Consider the following 26,618-nt stretch of genomic DNA (forward strand, 5'->3'; position numbering starts at 1 on the left):
CAGCTCACCATTGTTTCTGTCTTGTGCCTGTGGTTAGCTTTTGGCTGGGAGCAGGGAAGTGGAGTGTGTCTTATCAAGTGGCTAGGGTTCCTAGGGATGCTCAGGGGGACTCCAGAGGGAGGGGAATAAAAAGTATTTTCTCTTTTCCAGTGCTGTACTAGATAGTGGAAATGGCCGTGGAGCAGTCAGACGTGTGTAAGGGCCGGTCAGCCTCTCATCGCTTTGCAAAGTTCCAAGCTTGCCTTGCTTGAGTAAGAAGATGTCCAGTTAAGCAGGGCAGCACTCATTTCAGCTTTTTAAAGTCCCATATGTAGCTGCTTAGATGGTCCCCATCTAAGTGAATAGGGAGAAAAGTGCCTAACTGGCACCTATCCTGGCTCTCAAAATTCCGCTAGGTGGTGAACCCTGTGGGAGACATGCTGAGTGGGACAGTGCCTAAGCAGGGCCACCATTACAGATTTTGGAAGGGGGATCCAACTTTAACCGTTATTCCAGGGGCTACTTAGGCACGTGAAAGCTCTAGTTTTTTGGCAGATAACTTAGCAATTAACTGACAGGAGCCCTGTATCTAATTCCTATATAAAAAATGAAAATGAAGTAAATATTAGACCCACTCAGCTCTAATACTCGCATGTTCTCACGTCTGGTGGCAAGTCACTTAAGGGACACTGGTTAGGTTTAAAATTTTAATGTATATTCTTACATTGTTACTAACTCTGCGGGGAGAGAGACCCCGTCAGGACTCCTGGGTTCTATCTCAGCTCTGAGAGGGGAGTGAGGTCTAGTGCAGGGGTGGGCAAACTTTTTGGCCCACGGGCCACATCTGGGTATGAAAATTGTATGGCGGGCCATGAATGCTCATGAAATTGGGGGTTGGGGTGTGGGAGAGGGTGAGGGCTCTGAGGTGGGGCCAGAAATTAGGAGTTCAGGGTGTGGGAAGGGGCTTCGGATGTGGGTGGGGGTTGGGGTGCTGGGGGAGATGAGGGCTTCAGCTGGGAGTGCGAGCTCTGGGGTGGGGCTGGAAATGAGGGGTTGGGGATGCAGGAGGGTGCTCTGGGCTGGGACCGAGGGGCTCGGAGGGCAGGAGGGGGATTAGGGCAGGGGGTTGGGGTACAAGAGGGAGTCAGGGGTGCAGGCTCCGGACAGCACTTCTCTCAATCAGCTCCCAGAAGCAGCAGCATGTCCCCCCTCTGGCTCCTACACATTCCCAGATTCTGGCAAACGGAGGCGAGGATATGCAGAACATGGTGTTGGATCCCTGCACACTCTGGCTAATAGCCATTGTTGGACCTATCCTCCATAAACTTATCTAGTTCTTACTGGAACCCTGCTTTAGTTTTGGTCTTCACAACTCCCCTAGCAAAGAGTTCCACAGGTTGTCTGTGAAGAAAGACTTTATTTTGTTTGTTTTAAATTTGCTGCCTATTAATTTCATTGGGTGACCCTTGTTCTTGTATTATGTGAAGGAATAAATAACATTTCCTTATTCAATTTTTCCACACCATTCATGATTTTATAGACCTCTATCATATCCCACCTTAGTCATCTCTTTTCCAGGCTGAAAAGTCCCAGTCTTTTAAATCTCTGCTCATATGGAAGGTGTTCCATACCCCTAATCATTTCTGTTGCCCTTCTTGGTACTCTTTTCCAAATCCAGTATATCTTTTTTGAGATAGGGTGAGCAGATTTGCATGCAGTATTCAAGATGTGGGCGTACCATGGATTTAGATAGAGGCAATATGATATTTTCTATGTTATTATCTATCCCTTTCCTAATGATTCCCAACATTCTGTTAGCATTTTTGATTGAGCAGATGTTTCTAGAGAATTATCCACGACTCCAAGATCTCTTTATTGATGGGGTCAGCTAGTTTAGACCCCATCATTTTGTATGTATAGTCGGGATTATATTTTGCCATGTGCATTACTTTGCATTTATCAACATTGAATTTCATCTGCCATTTTGTTGCCCAGTCACCCAGTTTTGTGAGATCCCTTTGTAGCTCTTCGCTGTCTGCTTTGGACTTAACTATCTTGGGTAGTTTTGTATCATCTGCAAATTTTGCCACCTCAATGCGTACTCCTTTTTCCAGATAATTTATGAATATGTTGAATGGGACTGGTCCCAGTACAGATCCCAGGGGGACACCACTATGTACCTCTCTCCATTCTCACCATTTATTCCTACCCTTTGTTTCCTGTCTTTTAACAGGAGTGCCTGGCACTTCTTTCAGGATCATCTCACGATCCTTAATTTACTTTAATGACAAGCTTTTTGTTATCTTACTCACCCTGCCTCTGTTTATAAACAAACTCCCTGCCCCAAAGGCTGTACTGTTCCCAAATTACACTCAGGCTTAGCTGTGTTGCAGTTAAAACACCTCCGTCTGGGGCTAGGGTGAGTAGACCTCTGGCATGAAACTTGGGGGTAGGGGAGGCTAGAGCTTCCCTGGCCTCCCTAAATGATGCCCCTGTGCCTATGTACCTTTAAAAATCTGGCCCTTGCTTCCTTTTTCAAAGATGTCCTGGACTCGAGTTCAGGTTACATTATTTTTCATGTAACGTTGGGACTGTATAACTTTTGCAAGTTTGTTATAAAATAATTACTATTCATGGTTTTCCTAAGATATTGATATAGTTCTAGATTGAAGCTGAGTTTACTGTGGTAGCACTGCTTAATAAAATTGTGGGTCAGACTGTGCCTGGATGTTCCAGGGATGTGCAAAGGGAAGGGAGGGGGTGAGAATCACAGTCCCTGTGGGCCCCGTGCGCCTTCCTAGCACTCCGAGGGCTCAAGACACCCCTAAAAGGGGAGGAAGTGGGCAACAGCGCTGACTGAGTGTGGAGGGTGTGAGAAATATGCTCCATTCCCTGAAACAGATAGTGGTAGTTGATTGGTAACCTTTGAAGGCACAGAACTATGGGTCACAGATATAAGAAAACAGGAGGTAAAAGTAGTAATAAAATATATAATTAAGTTAGAAAATAATTTGTTGTTAAATAGAGCTTCCGTCACTAAACTCAGTTAGCTTCAGCCAGGGACCACCTCAAGAAAGAAGAACATAAGAAAGGCCGTACTGGGTCAGACCAAAGGTCCACCTAGCCCAGTATCCTGTCTACCGACAGTGGCCAATGCCAGGTGCCCCAGAGGGAGTGAACCCAACAGGCAATGATCAAGTGATCTCTCTCCTGCCATCCATCTCCACCCTCTGACAAACAGAGGCTAGGGACACCCTTCCTTATCCATCCTGGCTAATATCCACTAATGGACTTAACCTCCATGAATTTATCTAGTTCTCTTTTAAACGCTGTTATAGTCCTAGCCTTCACAACCTAGGGGGGGAGGGATAGCTCAGTGGTTTGAGCATTGGCCTGCTAAACCCAGGGTTGTGCGTTCAATCCTTGAGGGGGCCACTTAGGGATCTGGGGCAAAAAATAGTACTTGGTCCTGCTAGTGAAGTCAGGGGGCTGGACTCGATGACCTTTCAAGGTCCCTTCCAGTTCTAGGAGATAGGATATCTCCATTTATTTTATTTAACCTCCTCAGGCAAGGAGTTCCACAAGTTGACTGTGCGCTGTGTGAAGAAGAACTTCCTTTTATTTGTTTTAAACCTGCTGCCCATTAATTTCATTTGGTGGCCCCTAGTTCTTGTATCATGGGAACAAGTAAATAACTTTTCCTTATTTACTTTCTCCACATCACTCATGATTTTATATACCGCTATCATATCCCCCCTTAGTCTCCTCTTTTCCAAGCTGAAAAGTCCTAGCCTCTTTAATCTCTCCTCATATGGGACCCGTTCCAAACCCCTAATCATTTTAGTTGCCTTTCTCTGAACCTTTTCTAATGCCAGTATAAGTGTGAAGGGAATTTGAAATTTCAACATCTTATAACACCCAGGGGCCCCTTAATCAGAAAAAGCTGAGAAGCTCTAAAAGTGCAATTCAGTGACAGTAAATTTGAAAAATATTATTTTATTTACCATCATTATAGGTTTAGATACTGACATGTCTGGATTTCTGAAAACAGAGAGAAAGGTGAGTATATTCATACAACAGAATGCATGTCAACAGTTTGATTTGATTTAATTAGCACTTACAGAATATTTTCTGGGGAAAAAAATGAGGTTCCATATGTTTTGAATATTTAAAGCAAAAATACCAGTCTTTGTCCAAATCCACTCTGAAGCACATGTTCTTAACACAGATGCATAATATAGCCAGGGAGGGTGCAAGGATGTTTCGCGCCCTAGGTGAAACTTCCACCTTGCGCCCTCCCCGAGCCCTGTGGCAGCTCTCCACCCTAAGGCGTCCCCCTCCTCCCCCCGCGGCAGCTCCCCACCGCACCCCGCCCTGAGGCGCCCCCCCCCGCAGCAGCTCCCCCCCTCCGTCCTGAGGCGCCCCCCCACGGCAGCTCCCCCCGGCCCGCGGAGCCGTGTGGCAGTTCCCCGCCCCAGCTCACCTCTGCTCCACCTCCTTCCCGAGCACGCCATCGCTGCTCCACTTCTCCCACCTCCCAGGCTTGCGGCGTCAATCAGCTGTTTGGCGCCGCAAGCCTGGGAGGGAGAGAAGCAGAGCGGGGCGGCATGCTCAGGGGAGGAGGCGGAGCAGAGGTGAGCTGGGGTGGGGAGTGGTTCCCCTGCGTGCCGCCCTCCCCCCCTTACTTGCTGCAGGTGGCCCTCCCCGCGCCCCCCTGCCCCAGCTCCCTCTGCCTAAATGCCGACGGCGACTGGGGCGGCCGAAGATCCGGCCGCCACCGAAGGACCTGAAATGCCGCCCCCCAAATGCTAGCGCCCTAGGCGACTGCCTAGGTTGCCTAATGGGTTGCACCAGCCCTGAATATAGGTTGAAAGCAGTTTGGTGACTGACAATATCTTACTGCAAGAGCTGTGGCTGAAGCTGAAATAGACATGAACTTGTAAACAGTGTGGCTTTCTTTAATGGGCCAGAATCACTGTTTATCTAGATGCTGAGGCCCTAGGAAACCTCCCCTGCTGGCAGACTTGTAGTTACTTAAAGTGGTTGCAATTTTCCCTTCAACGGGTGTGTAGTAATCCAAAAAGTTAGCAGTGCTAAACTTAGAGCTTCTCCTGATTGACAAACCAGTGATGGAGGCTGCTGGTGATAAAATGGCCTATTGTGCTTGAGGAGTGAATCATTCTCTAGAACCTTGGCCCTTGCTGGTTCAGGGAGATGCATTTTGCATCTCTTTTGTCTGTGGTGTTGAATCCAAAGATTCCTGTGTTGTCACACATGCTGTGTGAATCCTTGCTTATGATCACTTCACTAGCATATGTGTACTTCAGATATGAATCTGTAATTTGTGCAAGCCATTTTCCATACTAGAGTTATACTCTAGGGTCAAGTAACAAAAGACTAAGTCTGTGCCACATACACAGATAAATAATTTACCATTGATTTTTTTTTTTTTTTTTTTTTTTAGCCACAGGTTATTCTGTTTATTTGGGAGGACTAAAGACACATTTTTTTCATACAAGGGTTGCCACCTTGTTTAAATTATATAAGGTGGGTGAAGCAAAATTTGCATCCAAAAGGAAGCTGTTAAAGTTTCATATAAATAGAATTTACTTTCTTCATAGATTCTGAGTGAGATTAACATTTGGAAAATAACAGAATCTTCTAAAGTTCCCAAAAGAAAATACTAAAGACAATATAGTAAAACATATATCTTGTAACAGATTAAACTATATGAGTAAGTAATCATATCATAAACAAAGCCAGGAGATTCTTTTCTTTACAGTACATACTAATATTGATACACCTTTACCCCTATATAAGGCGACCCGATATAACATGAATTCAGATATAACGCAGTAAAGCAGTACTCCGGGGGGGGAGGGGGAAGCTGCGCACTCCGGCGGATCAAAGCAAGTTCGACATAATGCGATTTCACCTATAACGTGGTAAGATTTTTTGGCTCCCGAGGACAGCGTTATATCGGGGTAGAGGTGTACTAACAAATTTCATCAAGTAAAACTTCCCTATATTTCAGAGTTGGTTCAGTGGAATAAAATCCAATATGAAAGTTCCTGAAACAGAATGCCAATGATTAATAGTCTCAAAGGAGGTTGTAAAACCTAAAGATACTAGGAGAACTAGGAATTCCAGTGTCTAGGGAGAATTCCCAGAGATGATATCTGACAAACTGGTAGGAGTAAAAGGCTCCTTTATATTGCTTTAGCTCCTGTGAGTTTGCTTTTTCTTGTACCTGAGACTCCCAGTTACTACAGTGAATTATATTTGTTCGTATTTTCTGATCTCTTGCACTATTTGATGAACAGATCAAAATGGTCCAGAAAGAACTATAGCAAGAGAAACTGATAGCCATTACAGTCTTCCCAGCACAGACACCTTGACTATCTCAAGCTTGCCAGTTTTGCAGCTAGAACTGTGAAACTTCAAGACAAATTGTTTGTCAAGATTTTGTAATTTAGTAGAACATTGACATCCTTAAACAAGTCATATTTGGGTTTTACTGATTTTGACAAAGTAGTATTCCTGACTGTTTATTCTACCATTCCTCTGTTTTCTGAGTTTCCTTATGCCCTAGTATCTTGCAGTAATCTTTATTCTTATCTCACAAAGATTGCCCATTGTTGGTGTTTCATAAGCCATAATTCTTCTTCAATTAACCCTCCTGCGCATACACTGTATGGGTGCAGGATCAAGCCCTTTTTTGCAGTAACTGTGAATTCTCCATATTATAAAATGCATCTCTTTAAACTGGATCAAATTATCATTTCAGTATCCCTCCTTGTCTCAGTCCCTTAAACTGTTGTATAATTATAACATTTTAAGTATATTCTTAGTCTCTTTTGGAAATCATATTTATCATATGACAGTAGTAATTTTCCCGTTACTTAACAAATTTGTTTCTCCTTCTCCCTCCTAACTTGCCAATAGATCTTTTAATTTGCATCCTTGGTTACTGGATTATATCATAATGTTTAAATTTAGTCTCTCTAAAGGACTGCATGTTCCAAGTTTGTTCTTAAAATCCATAAATTGGTATGAAGAAGGTTCTTCTCCTCAGTGATCTTGTCCTCTTGTTGTTTTATTACACTTTTAATTGTCAGTGTGGTTAATCAGATTTATATTGCTGATATTAAAATGCTGTTGCTCTATACAATTTTGCCATGTGTTGGCAACAAAAGATTTTAAAAAATCTCTTGAAGGAAATTTACCCTAAAATACAATGTTGGGGCAACAGTATGAGCAGCGAAAAATACAATGTTGGTAAAAACTGTAAGCATGTCAGTCCTCTGAGGTACTAACTGAGGTACCTGGTTCAGAAATTTCAGACAATCCTTCATAGGAAGGAGAAAAAATTCTTTATTTTCATTGATTGAAGAACAGGCACTGTCACAGTTCAGGACAACTGCACCTGTATTTCCCCTCAATGGTCCAACTAGGGCACCTGCTCTTAGGTTTCCAGCTCCCCAGTCACTGCCTTTCTTAGGTGAAGTCCCGTGTCTCTCTCCCTTCTGGGGGTGGTATTTCCAGGCTGGGCATTTCCCTGCCTTCACTCTGTCGTTCACTGCAGAGGCACTGGCAGGCTGCACAAACACACCTGCTTGTTTTCTGTTCAGAGACTGATAAGCGTTATTGTCAAATTATAAATTTCTTATAAACAATTCTTTCTGTGTAAGCCTATATTATTCTTACGGTACAAGCACTACAGAAAAACCATATTAAAAACAGTAAAAGAACCTACACACATGCTTATAAGCTTACCAGAGATTACCCCTACCCCAACATGGGTTCTGGAGCAGTCCTTCCAAACCCACCGAAGGAGTTTCTTTTGTGGTTACAAGTTCATCACAGCTTCTGCTCAGAACAAGCACACAGTCTTATGGGCCTCAGTAGGCCCAGTCCTGCTAACCCTTCTGTAAGGATTGGGGCCCTCTGTGGACTAGAGGTCCTGCCCATTTGCTGGATCAGAAAGAAGGCCCTGAGCCAGTTTAAAACCAGGCTATTTATCTAAAAATAATTTCTTTGTCTGTTGGTCCCTGGAGAATCCAGTTTGAACTAGTATATGCGTACCTTTCCAAGGGGGGTGGTGTCAGAGGCAGGGCCGGCTCCAGGCACCAGCCGACCAAGCACATGCTTGGGGCGGCACCTTAGAAGGGGCGGCCAATGTTGGGGTGGCGGGGGGCGCTCGTGGTGTTTTTTTTTTTTTGTTCAGCGGGGCGGCGCTCGAGGGTGTTTTTTTGTTTGTTTGTTTCAGCCGGGCAGCGCGGGGAGTGTTTCGGCGGCGCGGCACTGGGGGGGTTGGCTTCAACGGCCCAGCCCGGCGCTGGGGAGGGGGTTTGAGTGGCCCAGCGCACCAGGGGTTTGGGCGGCTCGGGGGGGGGGGGGGGGGGGGTTGGCTGGCCCGTGGCGCTCCGGGGGTTTGGGCAGACCGGCGCGGCGCTTTGGGGGGGCGGGGGTTTGGGCGGCCCGGCGTGGCGCTCGGGGGTTTGGGCGGTCCGGGGGTTTGGGCGGCCCGGCACGGTGCTCGGGGCGGGGGTTTGAGCGGCCCGGCGCTCCGGGGGTTTGGGCGGCCCGGCCCGGCATGGCGCTGGGGGGGGGGTGTTTGAGTGGCCCGGCGCTCCGGGGGTTTGGGCAGCGTGGCGCGGCGCTCGGGGGGGGCGGGGGTATGGGCGGCCCGGCGCGGCGCTGGGGGGCGGAGGGGGTTCGGCGGCACGGTGTGGCACTTGGGGGGGCGGGGGTTTGAGCAGCCCAGCGATCCGGGGGTTTGGGCGGCCCGGCCCAGCCCGGCCCAGCCCGGCCCGGCGCTGGGGGGGGGGGAGGAGTCGGCGGTGCAGCGCTGGGGGGGGGGGTTTACGGCGGGGCGGCGCTCTTCTTTTTTGCCTGGGGCGGCAAAAATGTTAGAGCCGGCCCTGGTCAGAGGACAATAATGGAAGAAGTACATTAGCATCCCTCTCCTACTAGAGAAGGAACATACAATTCCACAAAACACATATATAATTGTATTTGTAATACAGTGAAACCCCGCTATACCGCGATGTTTGGGGTCCAAAAAATTACATCGCGCTAAATGCAGGGTTGCGGTATAGCGGGGTTTCAAGCCCGTCAGTGGTCCCCAAGGCGGTGCATTGATGTGTGCCGCCTAGTGCCCCTAGTGCCCAGCAGGGGAGAGAAGCCGCGGCACCGCACCTGCCGGGGACAGTGAGCACCGGCGCCCGCAGCCCTGTTGTTCTCTGTCCCCGGCTGGCGGGGCCGCGGCTCCTCTTGAAGCTGGAGAGAAGCCATGGCCCCGCGCCTGCCGGGGACAGAGAACAACAGGGCTGCGGGCGCCAGTGCTCACTGTCCCCGGCAGGTGCGGGGCCGCAGCTTCTCTCCCCTGCCTGGCACTTCTCTCCCCTGCCTGGCAGGCGTCATGGTGTTGGGGACCACTGGTACATACAGTACTGTATTACTGTATGTCTTAAACGGGGGCCAAATTGTGATCGTGTTATATGCGTTTCACGTTATGGTGGGGCGCCTTATTGCGGGGTTTGACTGTACAATGGAAACCAAAGGTATTACACCTGATTCAGTAAGGATTAGCTTAATTCAGTAAAGTTTATCTTAATTCCATAAGGTTTGTTCAGAATATTACAGGACCCTATTGTCAGTCTGTCACAGGCACATCTATTGGTGTCATGACAAAAATGACTATAAAACTGATGAAACTGCCTACAATAGCATGCAGCCAGTCTGTGACTGCTAGTAGCAAATATCCCCAACAGGCAGTGATGGGACACTATATGGGGAGGGCTCTGAGTTACTACAGAGAATTTTTTCCCAGGTGTCTGGCTGGTGGGTCTTGCCAAAATGCTCAGGGTTCAACTGACTGCATATCTGGGGTCAGGAAGGAATTTCCCCCCAGGTCAGATTAGCAGAGACCCTGGGTTGATTTTTATTTTATTTATTTATTTATTTATTTTTGCCTTCCTCTGTAGCATGGGTCATGGGTCAATTGAAGGTAAAACCAGGGTAAATGGTGGATTCTCTGTAACTTGAAATCTTTAAATCATGATTTGAGGACTTCAGTGACTCAGCCAGAGGTTAAGGTTCTGTTACAGGAGTGGGTGGGTGAGGTTCTATGGCCTGCAGCGTGCAGGAGGTCAGACTAGATGATCATGATTGTCTCTTATTGCCTTAAAGTCAATGAGTCTAAATAACTATATTTACCCTACTTTTTGCATAATATTCAGCGTTGGATGTGGGACAAACTTTCTGCACCCTGTCAGTAGTTGCATGTGATTTAAAACAAAACATATATATATTGTATCTGCAGTAGTCCGCACTTCTACTATTTGCTTTGACTACATAACGATTTAATGTCGTGCTAAAAAAGGAAGAGAAATCATCCTGAGCATTAACATGGGACACGAGTACCCTGAGAACAGGATGAGACCTTTGATCTCAAAATAGTGGTAGATTTATTCTGCATCTTATCCTGGATCTTCAGTAATAGGGGAGTCAGCAACTTAATTCATTCTGCCTTTATGACTAAGGGTACAGTCTAACCCCTATTAAGGTCAATGGGAATTTTTCCATTGTGGAAATTCTTAGGGGTTTGTAGCTTGCTTTATCAAAAAATTGTAACCCTAATATTATGAGTATTAATGAACCGTAAAGTAAATGTTCATTACATGTTTTTAGAAACATGTATCCATTTTTGTGAACATTTTTTTCATTTAGATTTCACATCGATTAAATGATGAAGATGACTCTCCAGAAAGAAGCCTACTGTCAAGTGCAGTTGTAAAAGAGACATTAATGGCTCCAAAGGAATGGACACCACGGAATGTATTTCCAGGTGTTTTAAAAGATTGTCAAAGTGCCACTATGACCATTACTGAGATAGATACTACGGTAAAAGATAATTCTCTTGAGAAGTCTATACCTGACTTTATTTTATCATCAACATCAGAGAAGATTTCCAGGGAAACATTAACTGTACAAAGTATAATGGGTGATGAATTTGAAATTAGAGATTTGCTGAAACCACTCAGTGATTCAGAGAGTCCAGAAATGATAAACCCCTTGCACGACACGTTACAGTGTCAAGGTGATGCTCTATCTGTAGATATATCAGTAGATGAGAACAGCAATGTCCTGCCAATAGAGCTTCTGACAGCACTGAACTCCTTTTCAGAATCTGTAGTACAGCCTGTCCGTCAATTAGTAGGGAAGGAAAGAGAGCTTAATGCTGAAGAACATGTGAGATCAGAACCCAGTATTTTCCAGATAGATGACTGCACTCAAATAACAGATAACAGTTTTGAACCTCAATTTTCTGTGAAGCAATTGGAAGAAATAAAAGCATTAACAGAGGCTCCATTTCAGGGTACTTTAGATGAACAAGTATGTACATGTTTTAATACCTATTTGAAATGTTTTGTGTATCTTACAATATTTTACTGAAGAGTTAATTTTTTCTAAGATGTTATTAGTCTTGGTACAGAATTATTGAGTCTGGAATTTACATTTTTATTAGTCTTTTTTTTATTTAAAGTCTTCTAATCCTTTTCTACTTTTTCACGTCAGTTATTGAACTTTTTAGAATGGAGAAATCCTAGTAAACTTTGTCTACTTGCTTCATACTATTCTATGCTATGCAATGTTATCTGCTTGTGCGTTCCCCATCGTTATAGTATCAAAGCATCTCACAGATATTTAAAAATAGAAATAATATCTCTTCTCAGCCTGTAGAATAACTAGCATGATTAGCTGAAAGGATTATTTTGTATGTACATTTATGTGTGAGAGTTTGTGTGGTGTGTGTGGGAAGAATTTACTGAGGGAAAAAGTACTCCATTTAGGAAGGAGCAATCAGTTGCACACATACAAAATGGGAAATGACTGCCTAGGAAGGAGTCCTGCAGAAAGGGATCTGGGGGTCATAGTGGACCACAAGCTAAATATGAGTCAACAGTGTAACACTGTTGCAAAAAAAGTGAACATCATTCCGGGATGTATTAGCAGGAGTGTTGTAAGCAAGTCACAAGAAGTAATTCTTCTGCTCTACTCCATGCCGATTAGGCCTCAACTGGAGTATTGTGTCCAGTTCTAGTTGCCATATTTCAGGAAAGATGTGGACAAATTGAAGAAAGTCCAGAGAAGAGCAACAAAAATGATTAAAGGTCTAGAAAACATGACCTATGAGGGAAGATTGAAAAAAATGGGTTTGTTTAGTCTGGAAAAGAGAAGACTCAGAGGGGACACGATAACTGTTTTCAAGTACATAAAAGGTTGTCACAAGGAGGAGGGAGAAGAATTGTTCTTCTTAACCTCTGAGGATAGGACAAGAAACAATGGGCTTAAATTGTAGCAAGGGAGTGTGACGTTCCCCTTGGTGTTATCTGGAGCGGTGATCTGCTAGGCCACTCCAGTCCTTGACTCTGGGAGCCAGCCTTACCCTGCTCTGCTGTGAGAACCCCCACTCCTGGGCTGTTCATACACAGCCTCTGGCATGTAAGCTGCTCCTTGGATTGTGCAACCGAATGACACTAGCCAATATCTCCGGTCCCAGACACAACCCTAGGAACCTCCATCTTGTAGTGCCCAGTTATGCCCACTGGACGCTGCAAGCTCATATGAGTTCGTCAGTTTAACAAAGAAATTGATATGTAGCAGGCTCGTTATCCCAAGGGGAGCCTCTAACATACTTCAAACCAAACACACTGCTTCAGTACAAACAAACAAATTTATCAACTATAGAGAGAGATTTTAAATGATTATAAGTCAAAGCATAACAAGTCAGATTTGGTCAAATGAAATAAAAGCAAAACGCATTCTAAGCTGATCTTAACACTTTCAATGCCCTTATAAACTTAGATGCTTCTCACTACAGGCTGGCTGGTTGCTCTTCAGCTAAGCTCTCCCCTTTGATCAGCGCTTCAGTCGCATGGTCTGGCATCTATAGATGTAGGTGGAAGAGGGAGGAAGAGCATGGCAAATGTCTCTCCCTTTTATCATGTCCTTTCTTCCCTCTTGCCTTTGCCCCCCGCCTTCAGAGTCAGGTGAGCATTACCTCATCGCAGTTCCAAACTGACCAAAGGAAGGGGGGTGACTCCCTGGAGAGTCTAACAGATTCTTTTGTTGCTGCCTAGGCCAGCGTCCTTTGTTCCTGTGAGGTTGGGCTGGGTTTGTCCCATACATGCCCTGATGAGGTGTGAACTGCCTTTCTGCTCTTGGAGAGTTTTTGCCTGGGCTTATTTTAAGCCATGAGGATACATTTTCAGCCTCATAACTATATACATGAAATTATAACCTATAACATTACTGTAACATTATTGTAACAATTATAATAACATCACTATAACAGCCATGCTCAGTACATCATGAGCCTTCCAAAGACACCCGACATGACAAACTTTGCATTGGATACCACACAATCATTTTACGAGGAATAACATGGAGGTGCTGGATGTTCCCCCAAGGTACAGAGCGTTACACCTCTCCTCTTAGTTTACTGCAAGAGGGTTAGTCACTGACTAGCTCAAAGGCAGTTTGTGTTATAGTTCTCCTGGCATCCAGCCATTATGGCCATGAGGCGGTATGCCTCGGTTTCCCCATTCACACACAGCAAACCAAATTTTTTATGGTTTCTCTGCTGTGATAAGCTTTAAACCTGTTTACAGGTATTAATTGAAAAGTAGCATTATCATAAGGTTTAACATCCGTGTCAAAATTCTTATCCCCAAAACTTAACATTAATACCAAAATTTTTATCACCGATGTGCGTTTACAAGTATCTTTATGATACCACACCCTCTGTTCAGATAGTGTAGTTTGAGGTTAGTTTGTTCATTACCCATGGTGTCCTTTGACTCTCTCCCATGTAATCAGTCACTGGCTTTTCCTTCCCTCCATTGTTCCCCATTGTGTGGGCTCTTAATTTAATCGTGTATCTGGAATTTTGGTGCCTCAGGGTCTGGCAAGATAGGTGTTAAGGGGGACCCTGCACATTGGCTGGCCCTTTGGGGAGCGGTCTCCCAACCCCAGGACTGTACATATGCAGAAAATCCAGCTCCCCTTTTGGGGTTACCCTGTGTTTCACCCTCCCAGCACTGAGTCCTTCCCTGCCCCCTAGAGGGCTGTGATCTGTGCTCTCTGGGCTAGGTATGTTTACCCTTCAGTCAGATGCACCTTTTCCCAGCAGCTCTCCCATAATTGCTTTCTGTGTCTCACCAGCGTGGGGAAAGACACTCCCCTCTCTGTCAGTTGAGCCATTTGTATTCTCACAAACTACCACCTGGCAGTTTCCTGGTCCCAACTCCTCTGCTGTTACCGGTTTTGGAGCTGCATCTTGATTTAAAGAGACACAGTTACTTTCCAAAAACTTATCAGAAATAGCATCCTGAAAAATTGGGACCTGGATTGGGGTACCCTCTGCCACCAGTTTCTCTGAGGCTAACCTCACAGAACCAATATGATAGGTTTCAATTGCTTGGAGGGTTTCTGTGTTGAGGACAGCAGAACTAACATGAGTTATTGGTTGCCTGCTTCCTCTTAGCACAAGGCATTTATTCCTCAGGTGATCAGTGGAATTACACTGATAGTACCTTTTGGGCTCTTCTGCTTTTACAGGAGATTTGGGATGAGGGTTAGAGGAATGTTTATGGGTAAGAGAATGTTTAGGCTCCCAACCCCCTTCTCTCTTCCCAGGGGCAAAATGGGATTCTCCCTTCCCATCAGTTTTAAACCCCTTTTTCTGTGGCCTGCCCTCAATAGACGGCTGATTCTGTTAGAAGGCATCAGCTAAAAAAGCCATCTCATCCACAGACTTTACATCTTTGTCCCATTACATCCCTATCTCCTCAGCCATCCACTTCCCTTGCTGGGTGTTCTTAGTAGTTCCAAGGCCTGTATAGCATGGCACACAACTCCAAGTGTGTTCCTCTGTGCAGGCAATATATTTGTAGAACTCCAGTTATTAAGTAATCTATTTATTCTAAGTCTCTATCTATCTATCTGTGCATGTATACCTTAAATGACATTTTGCTTTTAACACCACACACAATAATCCAGGCACAGCATTTCTTTTAATAGCTTGACTATCAGTAGTTTGAAGTAATACTTTTTGTCACAGCTTGTAGGTAACCAGAAGAACCAGGATTTGATAATTTCTGATTATTGCAATGTCGCCTCTTATGACAAACAAGCTGGTGAAGGAAATTCCGGTTCAATAGAGAATACCTCGGGTATAGAAACTACCAAAGCAACTTCTTGTACATTAAGGAGGTCAACTCGATTAAGAGAAAACTGCACTAGAAAGCACATAGATGAAGCTTCCAGTTGTTATAAAATGCTAGAAGAAACTCACCAAAGAATATATAGTAATGACGAAGAAACAGGAAATAAACTTTCATCTAAAGATTTTGGGTATGACATATATAACATAAAAAGCTTACTTCTCTTCATGCATGAACTCTTTATCTCTCTCTTCCAATTTATTTAATAAATATGAAACTTACATGCCACTCATTCCTCATTTGTACTATGTAAATGTTCATTTAAGTTACCTGAAAGGTAAAGATTTTACATTTTCTTAAAAACACTCAAGGTCATATTCTGCACTGATTTATACTCCATACAATCCCATTGAAGTTTGTGTGATTATGAAAGGTATGCATCTGCACATAATTATAAACCTCCTTTACAAATTAAATGTTTACTTCTAAATCTAGTATAAATATTACATTGTTGTTTTATAAAGTGGCGAATATTTTTATTCATTCTGAACAAATCTCTCATCAGTAGAACACAAGACTCTGCTTGTAAGGACAGCAAAGAACAGCATTCAGAGCTGGAAGCCAGTACATACCAAGGATCAACTATGGATGTAAACAGCGAGGTTGAGCAGATGAGGAAAAGCCAAAGGCTTGCAAAGAAAATTAGTAAGAGATGCTTCTGACATTTATTTGCCAGATAAGTTACTCTTCTGTTGAACTGATTCAAACAAATGTACGGAACCAGAAAAGTATAAATTTGTTGGATGGTATTTTCAAAGCCACTGAAATGTGCATTTATGAGCTACCTTTTTAAAAAGCTTTATATACATTAGTTTTAATAATTATCCATGATACTTTGTACCAGGTTTTATTTCACTACTTACAGTACAGACTCTAATAATTGACTTGCTTACACACATCCTTCATAAAATTTAAGAAAAACATTCAGGGGTGGAAATCTAATTTTGTAACATTATAATTGAAATGACTGAATATTCTGAAACACCAAAACAAAACAAAAAATAGATCCAGAGTACAAATGTAAGTCCTACAGTCTGATTTGCAAAGGCAAACTCTGCCTGTGCAGAGTCTCTCTGAAGTCAGTGTGACTCAGCATGCACAGGAATTCACCCCCATGGAGCAGATTGCAGGTTTCAATCTATTTTATGTATTTTTATGACCTCCATCACAGTTATATCTGTGCACCTCACACTCTGTGATATATTTATCCTCACAACACTCCTGTAAAGTAGAGAAGTCTTATTATTCCCATTTTACATGTGAGGAACTGAGGTGTAAAGAGACTTGCTCAAGGTTACACAGGAAGTCTGTGGCAGAACACTGAATTGAACCTGGGCCTCCTGACTCCTTCGTCCCCTAACAATGGCACCCTAATTACTTTTAAGATTGGAGTGTTATAATTATTTTCATTTATGCAAGTCCAGTTTGGCTTTAACTGTGTACTTAATATATTTAAATTTTTTTGAAGGTATACGTTATATGAACTATAATAGTAGTATAATATAAGTTGTTAATTATAAATCTACCACTACCCAGCACCTTGCTTTCATGAAGGGTTGTCAGTATTTCCACTATAACCATGCTTATGATGGGTTTTCTAATCAGATGACTAATATTTATTTAAAATAAAGTCAGCAACAGGTTTTCATTCAAGAGCAAAATATTTTTTTAAAAACAAAATGCTCAAAATAAAATGTATTTTTCTGTTTTCATCATGATTGGCTGTAGTTATATGGCCAAATCCTATTGCATAGAGCAAAATGAATGTACGTCAGTGTTCACCAACCGGTCGATCGCGATTGACTGGTCAATCCTGGAGATTCTACCAGTTGATCGCAATCTCTGGCTGCAGCGGGGCTGCCACTAAGGCAGGCTCCCTGCCTGCCCCAGCCCCACACTGCTCCTGGAAGCAGCTAGCACGCCCCCATGGCCCTGGGGGAGGGGGAGCAGGGGTCTCCATGTGCTGCTCCTGCCTGCAAACACCTCCCTGGCAGCTTTCATTGGCTGGGAATGGGGAACTGTGGCCAATGGGATCTGCAGGAGCGGTGCCTGCAGAGAGGGGCACCATGTGGAGCCACGTGCCCCCCTCAGGGGCTGCAGGGGTGCATTGGCCCCTTCCGGGAGCGGTGTGGGGCCGGGGCAGGCAGTGAGCCTGCCTTAGCCCCGCTGTGCCGCCACTGACCAGGAGCCACCCGAGGTAAGTGCGGCCTGCGGGAGCCCGCACCCCAGCCCTGAGCCCCCTTCTGGAGCCAGCACCCCATATCCCCTCCTGCACCCCAACCCCCTGCCCCAGGCTCAGCCTGGAGCCCCATCCCACACTCCGAACCTCTTGCCCAGAGCCTGCACCCCAGAGCCTCGGAAGGGACGGGGTAGATCCTGGGTTGCCCTTAAGTTCAAAAAGTGATCTTGTGTGTATAAAGGTTAGAGACCACTCATGTACATGGACTTTCCTCCATTTCAAAAATATCAAAAGTCTGAAGATTGGAATCTTTAGCCACAACCAGCCAGGCTGCTTGTGCAGCCTGCAACCACAGAATACGGAGAGGGGTGGCTCTCTACTCCCACATGAGCAAAATTTTAAGCTATTGGATCTGCACAATGCATGAACTATGCTCGTGCCCTTGCCATGCCTCCTGCCTGGCCATAATCCATCCCCATCCTTCTGCCTTCCAGCATAGACAGCAGCCCTGGAACACTTCTCCGCAGCATGAAGGGAGCATGCAGAATTCCCCACTGTTGGTAAAGTGTAGCCTTGTGCCCCAGTACAGTAGAAATGGTTCCACTGCATTTGAATCCTTCCATGGGTGCATAATGGAAAGCAGGATTTGTTCCAAAGTATAATAATAGTGTTTGTTTCTATATTTTGTTTTGTAAACTTAGAAACATACGTAAAACACAAAACATAAAATAATTGCTAATAAATGCCATAGGTTTGGTAAGGAAGAGAAGAGTGACTAAGCAACTAGCTATATATTGACTGCTTTTCTTTCAAGGAACTGTAGCGCAGGATAGCAGATTTGATCAAACTTGTTGAAAATGATTAATACACTTTGTCTAAAATGTAGACAGCCAAGAGTTTAAAAAACCCACTGTTTAAAAGCCATATTCTTTCATTCTGTGCATTGAACCTATTTGATATCAGGAGATTGGTGCAAAGTTTATGGGGTTAAATACAATCTTTAGTAAGTGAGATTGATGTTTACGTATTTTACTGAAGGAGCAACTTTCTGAAATGTCTGTTTTTGGCAGGTTAGTAGTTGGGCAAAAATTCCTGTTGACAAGATTTTTCTTCAGAAAACTTGTATGCTAACTGTAGTGCTGAGGCCAAAACAATAATCAAATATATTTTTTCAGTTTACCAGATCTTTATTTTATGTTTTTCAGCAAAACAAACCTCTGTTAAAAAAATTTCAAATATTGCACCTGTTGCCTCCATTCCTCTTTCAAAAATCTATAGGAAAAATCTTTTTGGTGAGACCTTACTGCATAAAGCTGTTGCTGAAGATGATACAGACCTTGTACGCAAAATTATAAAAGTTGGTGCAAATGTAAATACTCAGGATTATGCTGGTAAGTTTCAATTCCAGTTAAAAGATAATTTTATATCTTTTATAACAAATATATAAGCATAAGTAATAAATGTTAATGCTACCAGATCACAAACAGAAAGATATTTTAGAGTTGATCCACCACTTTTTTGAATTCTTATTAGTTTAAGTTCTTGTAAGTTCTCACAAGACAGGTAACACTGCTCTACAGCCAAAATGCTTCTGAAATAAATGTAGTCAAACTTTACTAATTCTGGGTCACTGAGAACGAAAATGATGCTTAAAATTGTTGATTGGCTCTAGTTTTCAAGATATGCTATTGGGTCAGTATATACGACCCTTGACTTGGGAATGGCGGAGGATAAGTGAGTTATAAAGGGAAGGGATCTCAATTTAAACCAGAAATGACTAAAATACATCTTTGACTGGATCTATGAATAAATCTATGACTGGGTTTGGACAGTACTTGCTTTTTAGGCAAAACAATGAATGATGCAATCTGAAGCTGGTATTGCGTCATACATGATACGAATTGCATCATGTTATTCCTAGAAGTCATGGATGATGCAATCATAACGAAGCTTACATCACTCTGCTGAACAAATTGTCCTATATCAGCTCTAGAAATCATACAGTGTCGTGCTCTCTTATTTGTCAGTGTTTGATTTTGAAAAGGAACACATTTCTGTTTAGCCAAAGTGATCAGAGAGGCCTCGTACTTGTGTGATAACTTCTGCTATGTTTGTAGTGAAGTGACTTTTGCATCACAAAAGCACAGTATAACCACTATGGTTAAGAAAGCCTATCACCTTTATTTTGGCTGCAAAATTGGAGATCAGGACAAGAGGTGGGCCCCACACATATGCTGCAACACTTGTGCAACAAATCTTCGCCAGTGGTTGAACAGGAAAAGGAAATCTATGCTTTTTGCAGTGCCAATGATTTGGAGAGAGCCAACAGATCATACCAGCAATTGTTACTTCTGCATGGTGCCTCCAGTTGGGAAAGGTGTGTCAAAGAAGAAAAAGTGGACTGTGCATTATCCAAACATTCCATCAGCTATATGCCCAGTACCCCACAGAGAAGGACTGCCGGTTCCTGATGCACCAGAATCATTCTCACTTGAGTCAGACGAGGAAGAGGAAGAGGATGAAACTTCTGGTCCTGAACCATCAATGTCACAGGACCCACATTTTCTCCCATCCTCCTCCTCTGAACCGCACCTCATAACACAAGGTGAACTGAATGACCTTGTCAGGGATTTGGAACTACCCAAGAGAAAGGCAGAGCTGTTGGGCTCCAGACTACAGCAGTGGAATCTCCTGGCAGGTGATGTTAGGGTTTCCATGTTCCGTGACCGTCAAAAGGATCTTGTCCCATTCTTCTTCATGGAAGATGATCTTGTAGCCTGCAACAACATCCATGATGTGATGGCAGCCCTCAACATCGTTCACGATCCAGATGAGTGGAGACTGTTCATTGATTCATCGAAGACGAGTCTTAAAGCTGTTTTACTGCATAATGGCAATGTTTTGCCATCAATTCCAGTTGGTCATGCAGTCCATATGAAGGAAACCTAGGACAACATGAAACAACTTTTGAGGTGCATAAACTATGACCAACATCAGTGGCAGCTTTGTGGTGATTTGAAGGTTGTTGCTCTCTTGCTTGGTCTGCAGACTGGATACACAAAGTACTGCTGTTTTCTCTGCGAATGGGATAGTCGTGCAAGAGATTCCCACTACATCAAGAAAGATTGGCTACTCCGACAGTCATTGGAGCCTGGGAGGAAAAGTGTTCAGCATCCACCACTTGTTGAATCAAGGAAGATTTTGTTACCACCCTTACACATCAAGCTGGGTCTGATGAAGAACTTTGTCAAGGCCATTGACAAAACACAAGCAGCTTTCAAGTACCTCCGTGGAAAATTTCCAAGGTTAAGTGAAGCTAAGATAAAGGAAGGTGTCTTTGTTGGTCCTCAGATTCGTGAACTTCTTCGAGATGATGCATTTGACCATGCACTGCGTGGCAAGGAAAAGACGGCATGGAAAGCCTTCCAGTTAGTGGCAATAAATTTTCTCGGAAACAACAAGGCAGACAACTACAGGTTGTTGGTGGAAAACCTCCTCAAGGCATACAAAAGCCTTGGTTGCAACATGTCACTAAAGATACATTTTTTGCACTCTCCTCTAGATTTTTTTCCACCGAACTGCGGAGCAGTGAGCGACAAGCACGGCGAGCGATTTCACCAGGACATTGCAACAATGGAGAAATGCTATCAGGGCAAATGGAGCCCATCAATGCTTGCAGACTATTGCTGGACAGTGACAAGAGATGCTCCATTTAATGAATACAAGAGACAAGCCAAGAAGCGCCGAGTAGACACTGAATAGGACTAAACTATGTACATAATAGTTTTTTGCCTTTTGTTTCATAGTAAATTTTATTTATATAACCCTTTTGCTGATTTTTAAAGTGTTACATAAACAGGACAGGTGAAGTATTATCATGTAAAGCAACCATAAACACATGAAAAGACCTAGGTTTACAATTTATGATTAAAACTCTACTATCTACACAATATACATAGACATAAAATGTAAAAACTTAAATATCTTAGGTTTCAGAGTAGCAGCCGTGTTAGTCTGTATCCGCAAAAAGAACAGGAGTACTTGTGGCACCTTAGAGACTAACAAATTTATTAGAGCATAAGCTTTCGTGGGCTACAACCCACTTCTTCGGATGCATATAGAGTGAAACATATATTGAGGAGATATATATACACACATACAGAGAGCATGAACAGGTGGGAGTTGTCTTACCAACTCTGAGAGGCCAATTAAGTAAGAGAAAAAAAACTTTTGAAGTGATAATCAAGATAGCTCAGTACAGACAGTTTGATAAGAAGCAAGTGTGAAAATACTTACAAGGGGAGATAGATTCAATGTTTGTAATGGCTCAGCCACTCCCAGTCCTTATTTAATCCTGAGTTGATTGTGTCTAGTTTGCATATCAATTCCAGATCAGCAGTCTCTCGTTGGAGTCTGTTTTTGAAGTTTTTCTGTTTTAAGATAGCCACCCGCAGGTCTGTCATAGAATGGCCAGATAGGTTAAAGTGTTCTCCCACTGGTTTTTGAGTATTATGATTCCTGATGTCAGATTTGTGTCCATTAATTCTTTTGCGTAGAGACTGTCCGGTTTGGCCAGTGTACATGGCAGAGGGGCATTGCTGGCACATGATGGCATATATCAGAATTGTGTCAAATTTAGAGCCCAACCAACACTCTAGATATGTACTGGGGTATCTCCACCTGTGGGGAGATGGTTGAAGGAAAAAGCTACTGTGGTCAACGGAACCTTAGTGTGTTTTGATGCAGGAAGTGATGGAAGGCGGATTGGAAAGCTCTCGGGGATGGATCTTCTATCCTCTCCCTCAGTTCACTCTACTGATTCAATAAGAGGACTGCCATACAGGGAATTCACGCAAAGCTATGGTCAGTGCAGCTCAGGGCTTACATACTGCCTTCATCTTTCCCAAATCCTCTTTCCTCCATTGAGTGGAATTGCTGCCTGGGTGGCAGAACCAAGGTGAGTGGGAGTGGGGCCTAGCGCCCCTGCAATGGAATACTCCTGGGGGAATTCTGCGCCACCTCGCATGTGCAGAATTCATGTCCCCTCACAGATTTCTTTGCTTCCCCGCAGAAAAATGACTTTCTGAGGGGGAAGCAAAGGGAAGCCACAAGAGTGATCATGCGACCCTCCCCAGCAGTATGTTTTGGGTGCCCAGGGCCGCTGGCAGAGAGGTAAATCACTGTGAGGCGGGGTCAGGACTGGGGAAGACCTGGCTGGTGGCTCCTACCCTGTGCCGGGCTCAGCCGCTATTCCGGCTGGGCTGGGGAGGACAGGACTTCCTCTTCCCCTGCACAGCATTCAGAGCTGGGTCAGCCCCAGCCCCAGCCCCAGATTTCTCCCCAGGCTGCAGGAAGCTCTGCAAACTCCCTTCCCGACCCCGCTCCTCAGCTTCAGGGGGAGGGATCCCTGTAGGGGGAGCTGCTCCCCCATCCACCCAATCCCCCATGCATCCAGACCCCCTCATGCCCAGACCCTCCCGCTGAGACTCACCTCTACACACACCCAGAACCTCTCCTGCCAAGTTCCACTCCCCCTGCACTTGTACCACTGCGATGAGTCATCTGGATCCCCACCCCACCGAGCCCCAACCAGCAGCACCTGGATTCCCAACCTCACTGAGCCCCCACCTTGGTCTTGACCTCCCTGCAGAGTCCCATTACTGTTGCACCCTGAACCCCTGTGCATCCAGATCGCACACACACAGATCCCCCACTGAGCTGCCCAACCCCAGATTGCCTCACACAGAACCCTCTCAACCTACACCTGGTTCCCCCCACACTAAGTCCCTCCGCACTTGGATCCTGCCAGGCTGAGTCTGCATGCCCACACCTGGTGCACCTGGCACAGAGGGGCAGGGCCCTGGGGTGTTTCTGGGGCAGGCCTGGTCCTTGCATGGTGTCAGGGTTGGGTGCAGCCTCACCATTGACTCTGTGTCCCGGGGGGAGCTGCAGAGTGATCTCCCACCTCTTTGCAGCCAGTGGCCTGTGCTCCCCAATGCCATCCTGGAACTGCCACATTTATCTGACAAATAAAATTTGCAGGATTTTAAAATATTGTGTGCAGAATTTTTCATTTTTTGGTGTATAAATTTAAATTTTTTGGTGCAGAATGCCCTCACGAGTAAATGGAAATATTGTAGAGGCTGATATATGTTTCTGCCCCAACATGTCATTCCTTGTAAGCTGTGTGCATGCATAGGAGGGTGGAGGTGAAAGTGGGACTGGTGGGGCTGGAGCAGCTGCTGTGGCTCATGGGATTGGGCCGGGGAGCAGATAGGAACATCTACCTCCTGCTAAGTCTCAGTAGCTCCCCATGCTCCCAATGCAGAGAACCCAACCAGCCCCCTCAGCCATAGGCGCCGAGTTTCTAATCTGCTGGGGAGTGCTCCCCCCCGGCTCTGCCGAGGCCCCGCCCCCACTCCACTCCTTCCCCCAATTCCCCACCCCACCCTGCTTCTTCCCACCTCTGCTCCGCCCCGCCCCTTCCACGCCCAGTTTCGCCCCCTCCCCCAAGCGTGCTGTGCCCTCGCTCCTCGCCCCTTCCCCCCCAGCGCTGATCGGCGGGGCCTGCTGGTGGGCAGGAAGCACTAGGGGGAGGGGCAGGTGCTGATATCGGGGCTGCCAGTGGGTGTTCAGCACCCACCATTTTTTCCCCGTGGGTGCTCCAGCCCTGGAGCACCCACGGAGTTGGCACCTATGCCCTCAGCCCAGTGGCGTAGCCAGGGTTGCTGCCGAGGAGGAGCAGCAGAGAAAAAAGGCGCCGGTCCTTCGGCGGCATTTCAGTGGCCCTGCGCATGCGCCGAAATGCCGATGGAGTGGCGCATGCGCAGGGCTGCCGAAATTATTATTTTTTCGGCGGCCCCGCTTCCCTGGGCAGAGCACGGGCCCCGCTTCCCCATCCGGAGCGCTGTCCGGGGCACCGAGACCCCCGGCCATGCTCTCAAGGCTGTAGTCCCGGGGAGAGCGCCCTGAGTCCCAGCCCTGCTCTCACGGCCGGAGCGCCGGATGAGCGATGGGAGCCCGCAGCCCCGCTGCACCAGCCGGAGCGACGGGAGCCCGCGGCTCCATTCCCCCGGCCAGAGCGACGGAAGAGAGCGGGCCCCGCTTCCCCATCTGGAGTGCTGTCCGGGGCGCCGAGACCCCCGGCCACACTCTCAGGGCCGGAGTCCCGGGCAGAGCGCCCTGAGTCCCGGCCCCGCTCCCCCGGCCGGCCGGAGTGCCAGCCCCGCTTCCACAGCCGGAGCGCCACCCGGAGCACCGCGAGCCCCCCGGCCCCTGTCCACCGGCCGGAGTGCTGTCCTGAGTGCCATGAGCCAGGGTCTAGCTCCCCCAGCCGGAGCACCGGGTGGAGTGCTGCTACTCCGGGCACCGCGGAGCAGGGCCGCCGAAGGACGGAGCGGCGCATGTGCAGGGATGCCAAAATAAGAATAATTTCGGCGGCCCTGCGCATGTGCCGCTCCGTCTTTCGGCGGCATTTCGGCGCATGCGCAGGGCCGCCGAAAGACGGAGCGGTGCGGAATTCTGGGCTCGGAGGAGCAGGCGCTCCCCCTGCTCCCCCCTAGCTACGCTACTGCCTCAGCCCCAGATTTCCCTCCCTCCCCATGCAGAGAATCTCTGCTCCACCTGCTACTCAACCTTTGATTGCTACAGTTCTGCTGTCCACAAAGGTGGAAGTTGGATTTGCTCCATATGACCAGAAAGGGAAAAGAAAAATGAATAAACATTTTTCATCATGTTATTTCTCATTTTCCAGCCATTCTTAGATGTTCTTAAAGCAGGAGGTCAGACTAGGTGATCACAATGGTCCCTTCTGGCATTAAAGTCTACGAGTTTATACATTTAATGATGCTTGGAGATACTGAAATGGACCATCAACATGATCCCCACCATTATTAATTGCTAGTGTCTGTTCCTGAGACAGGAACATATGTTGTATTATTCATAGCTCAGGTTCTTTATTTTCTCACTTCTCTCTAAATTATCATCTTCAGTGTGACTGACTAAATAACAAGACCACATAAAAGGGTTGTCAGGTATATCTATATAGCAGCTGGGAGGTATAATTCCCCGTTTGGGTAGACTTACACGTGCTAGCTGTGCTTGAGCTAGCATGCTAAAGATAGCAGTGGCTTGTCTAGTACCTCAGATGAGGTTGTACTCAGGTAGCTAGCCCAAGCCGCCTCACATGCTGCTGTAGCCCCACTGCTATTTTTAGCATGCTTGCTCAAGCAGAGCTAGCACATGTGTGTCTACCCACGCTGGGAGTTATACATCCCAACTGCTGGTTAGACATACCCAGGGTGTAAAAGTTTCATTCACAGAGAAATTGCCGGTATGCAAAGGTTAAGTTTTCTTTCCTTTTTGAGCCAATACATAATCTAACGTCTACATTTGTTATAATGGCATGCAGTTCTTAGGTAAGTACAGATTTTGGCAGTTAGGATCTCTCATCTACATCACTTTTGAACCATATAAAAATTTGTCACATGGTCAACTTATTCTTAAAATATTGCAATTTCTAATAAATTTAGACTATCTTAAAAATTAAAACTTTATCAAATAGCCTGCAAAATTGATAAAAATTGGTGTCAAGAGTATTATTCAAATAGGAAATGTAAGATTTAGTTGACAATTTTCCTCTGTCATAGGTTGGACTCCACTACATGAAGCCAGTGTGGCAGGTTTTTATAAGACAGCAAATGAGCTTTTGAAAGCAGGAGCTGATGTTAACTGTAAAGGAAGTGAACAAGTAACACCAATACAGGATGCAGTTAAAGAGGGCCATTATGCGGTACGATTTCTATATTTGGGCACAAACTACATTTTACATATAAAAAATTCCTCTAATTGGGTCAGGGAGGTCACATAGCATTTCAGTTTCATTACATGTGCTGCTAATTATTTAGAATTTAGGGTTACATTTTAAGATTTCAAGGTATTTGGAATTCTTGCTGCCCAACTTCAGATAAAATCATGAGCAACACTTTACAGATTTGTTCTTTAGTGTGTGATAGCAGAAATTAGCTGCATTTTTCTAACTGTTTTTTGGGATATTTTACTAAATAGAATACTAAAATAGCACAGAAAAGGTAATCTAAATTGATAATGCTACAAGTCTCATGCTTCAGGTTGTCTGAGGACATCAAAACACATTATTGCACAATTGA

At 45.2% G+C, this 26,618-nt stretch overlaps 1 protein-coding gene across 1 annotated transcript in view; it reads left to right on the top strand.

Moving 5' to 3' along the window:
- ANKRD31 (ankyrin repeat domain 31) overlaps positions 1-26,618 on the top strand; it is a 119,393-nt gene that overhangs the window by 9,201 nt on the left and 83,574 nt on the right. Inside the window, exons 6-11 of the mRNA XM_065407031.1 lie at positions 3,995-4,038; positions 10,714-11,379; positions 15,110-15,402; positions 15,778-15,917; positions 18,657-18,842; positions 26,100-26,242. Of these exons, the coding sequence (XP_065263103.1) occupies positions 3,995-4,038; positions 10,714-11,379; positions 15,110-15,402; positions 15,778-15,917; positions 18,657-18,842; positions 26,100-26,242 (1,472 nt within the window). The remainder of the gene's footprint in view (positions 1-3,994; positions 4,039-10,713; positions 11,380-15,109; positions 15,403-15,777; positions 15,918-18,656; positions 18,843-26,099; positions 26,243-26,618) is intronic.

This window comes from Emys orbicularis, chromosome 6 (genome assembly GCF_028017835.1).
Source record: "Emys orbicularis isolate rEmyOrb1 chromosome 6, rEmyOrb1.hap1, whole genome shotgun sequence".
Taxonomy (NCBI): domain Eukaryota; kingdom Metazoa; phylum Chordata; order Testudines; family Emydidae; genus Emys; species Emys orbicularis.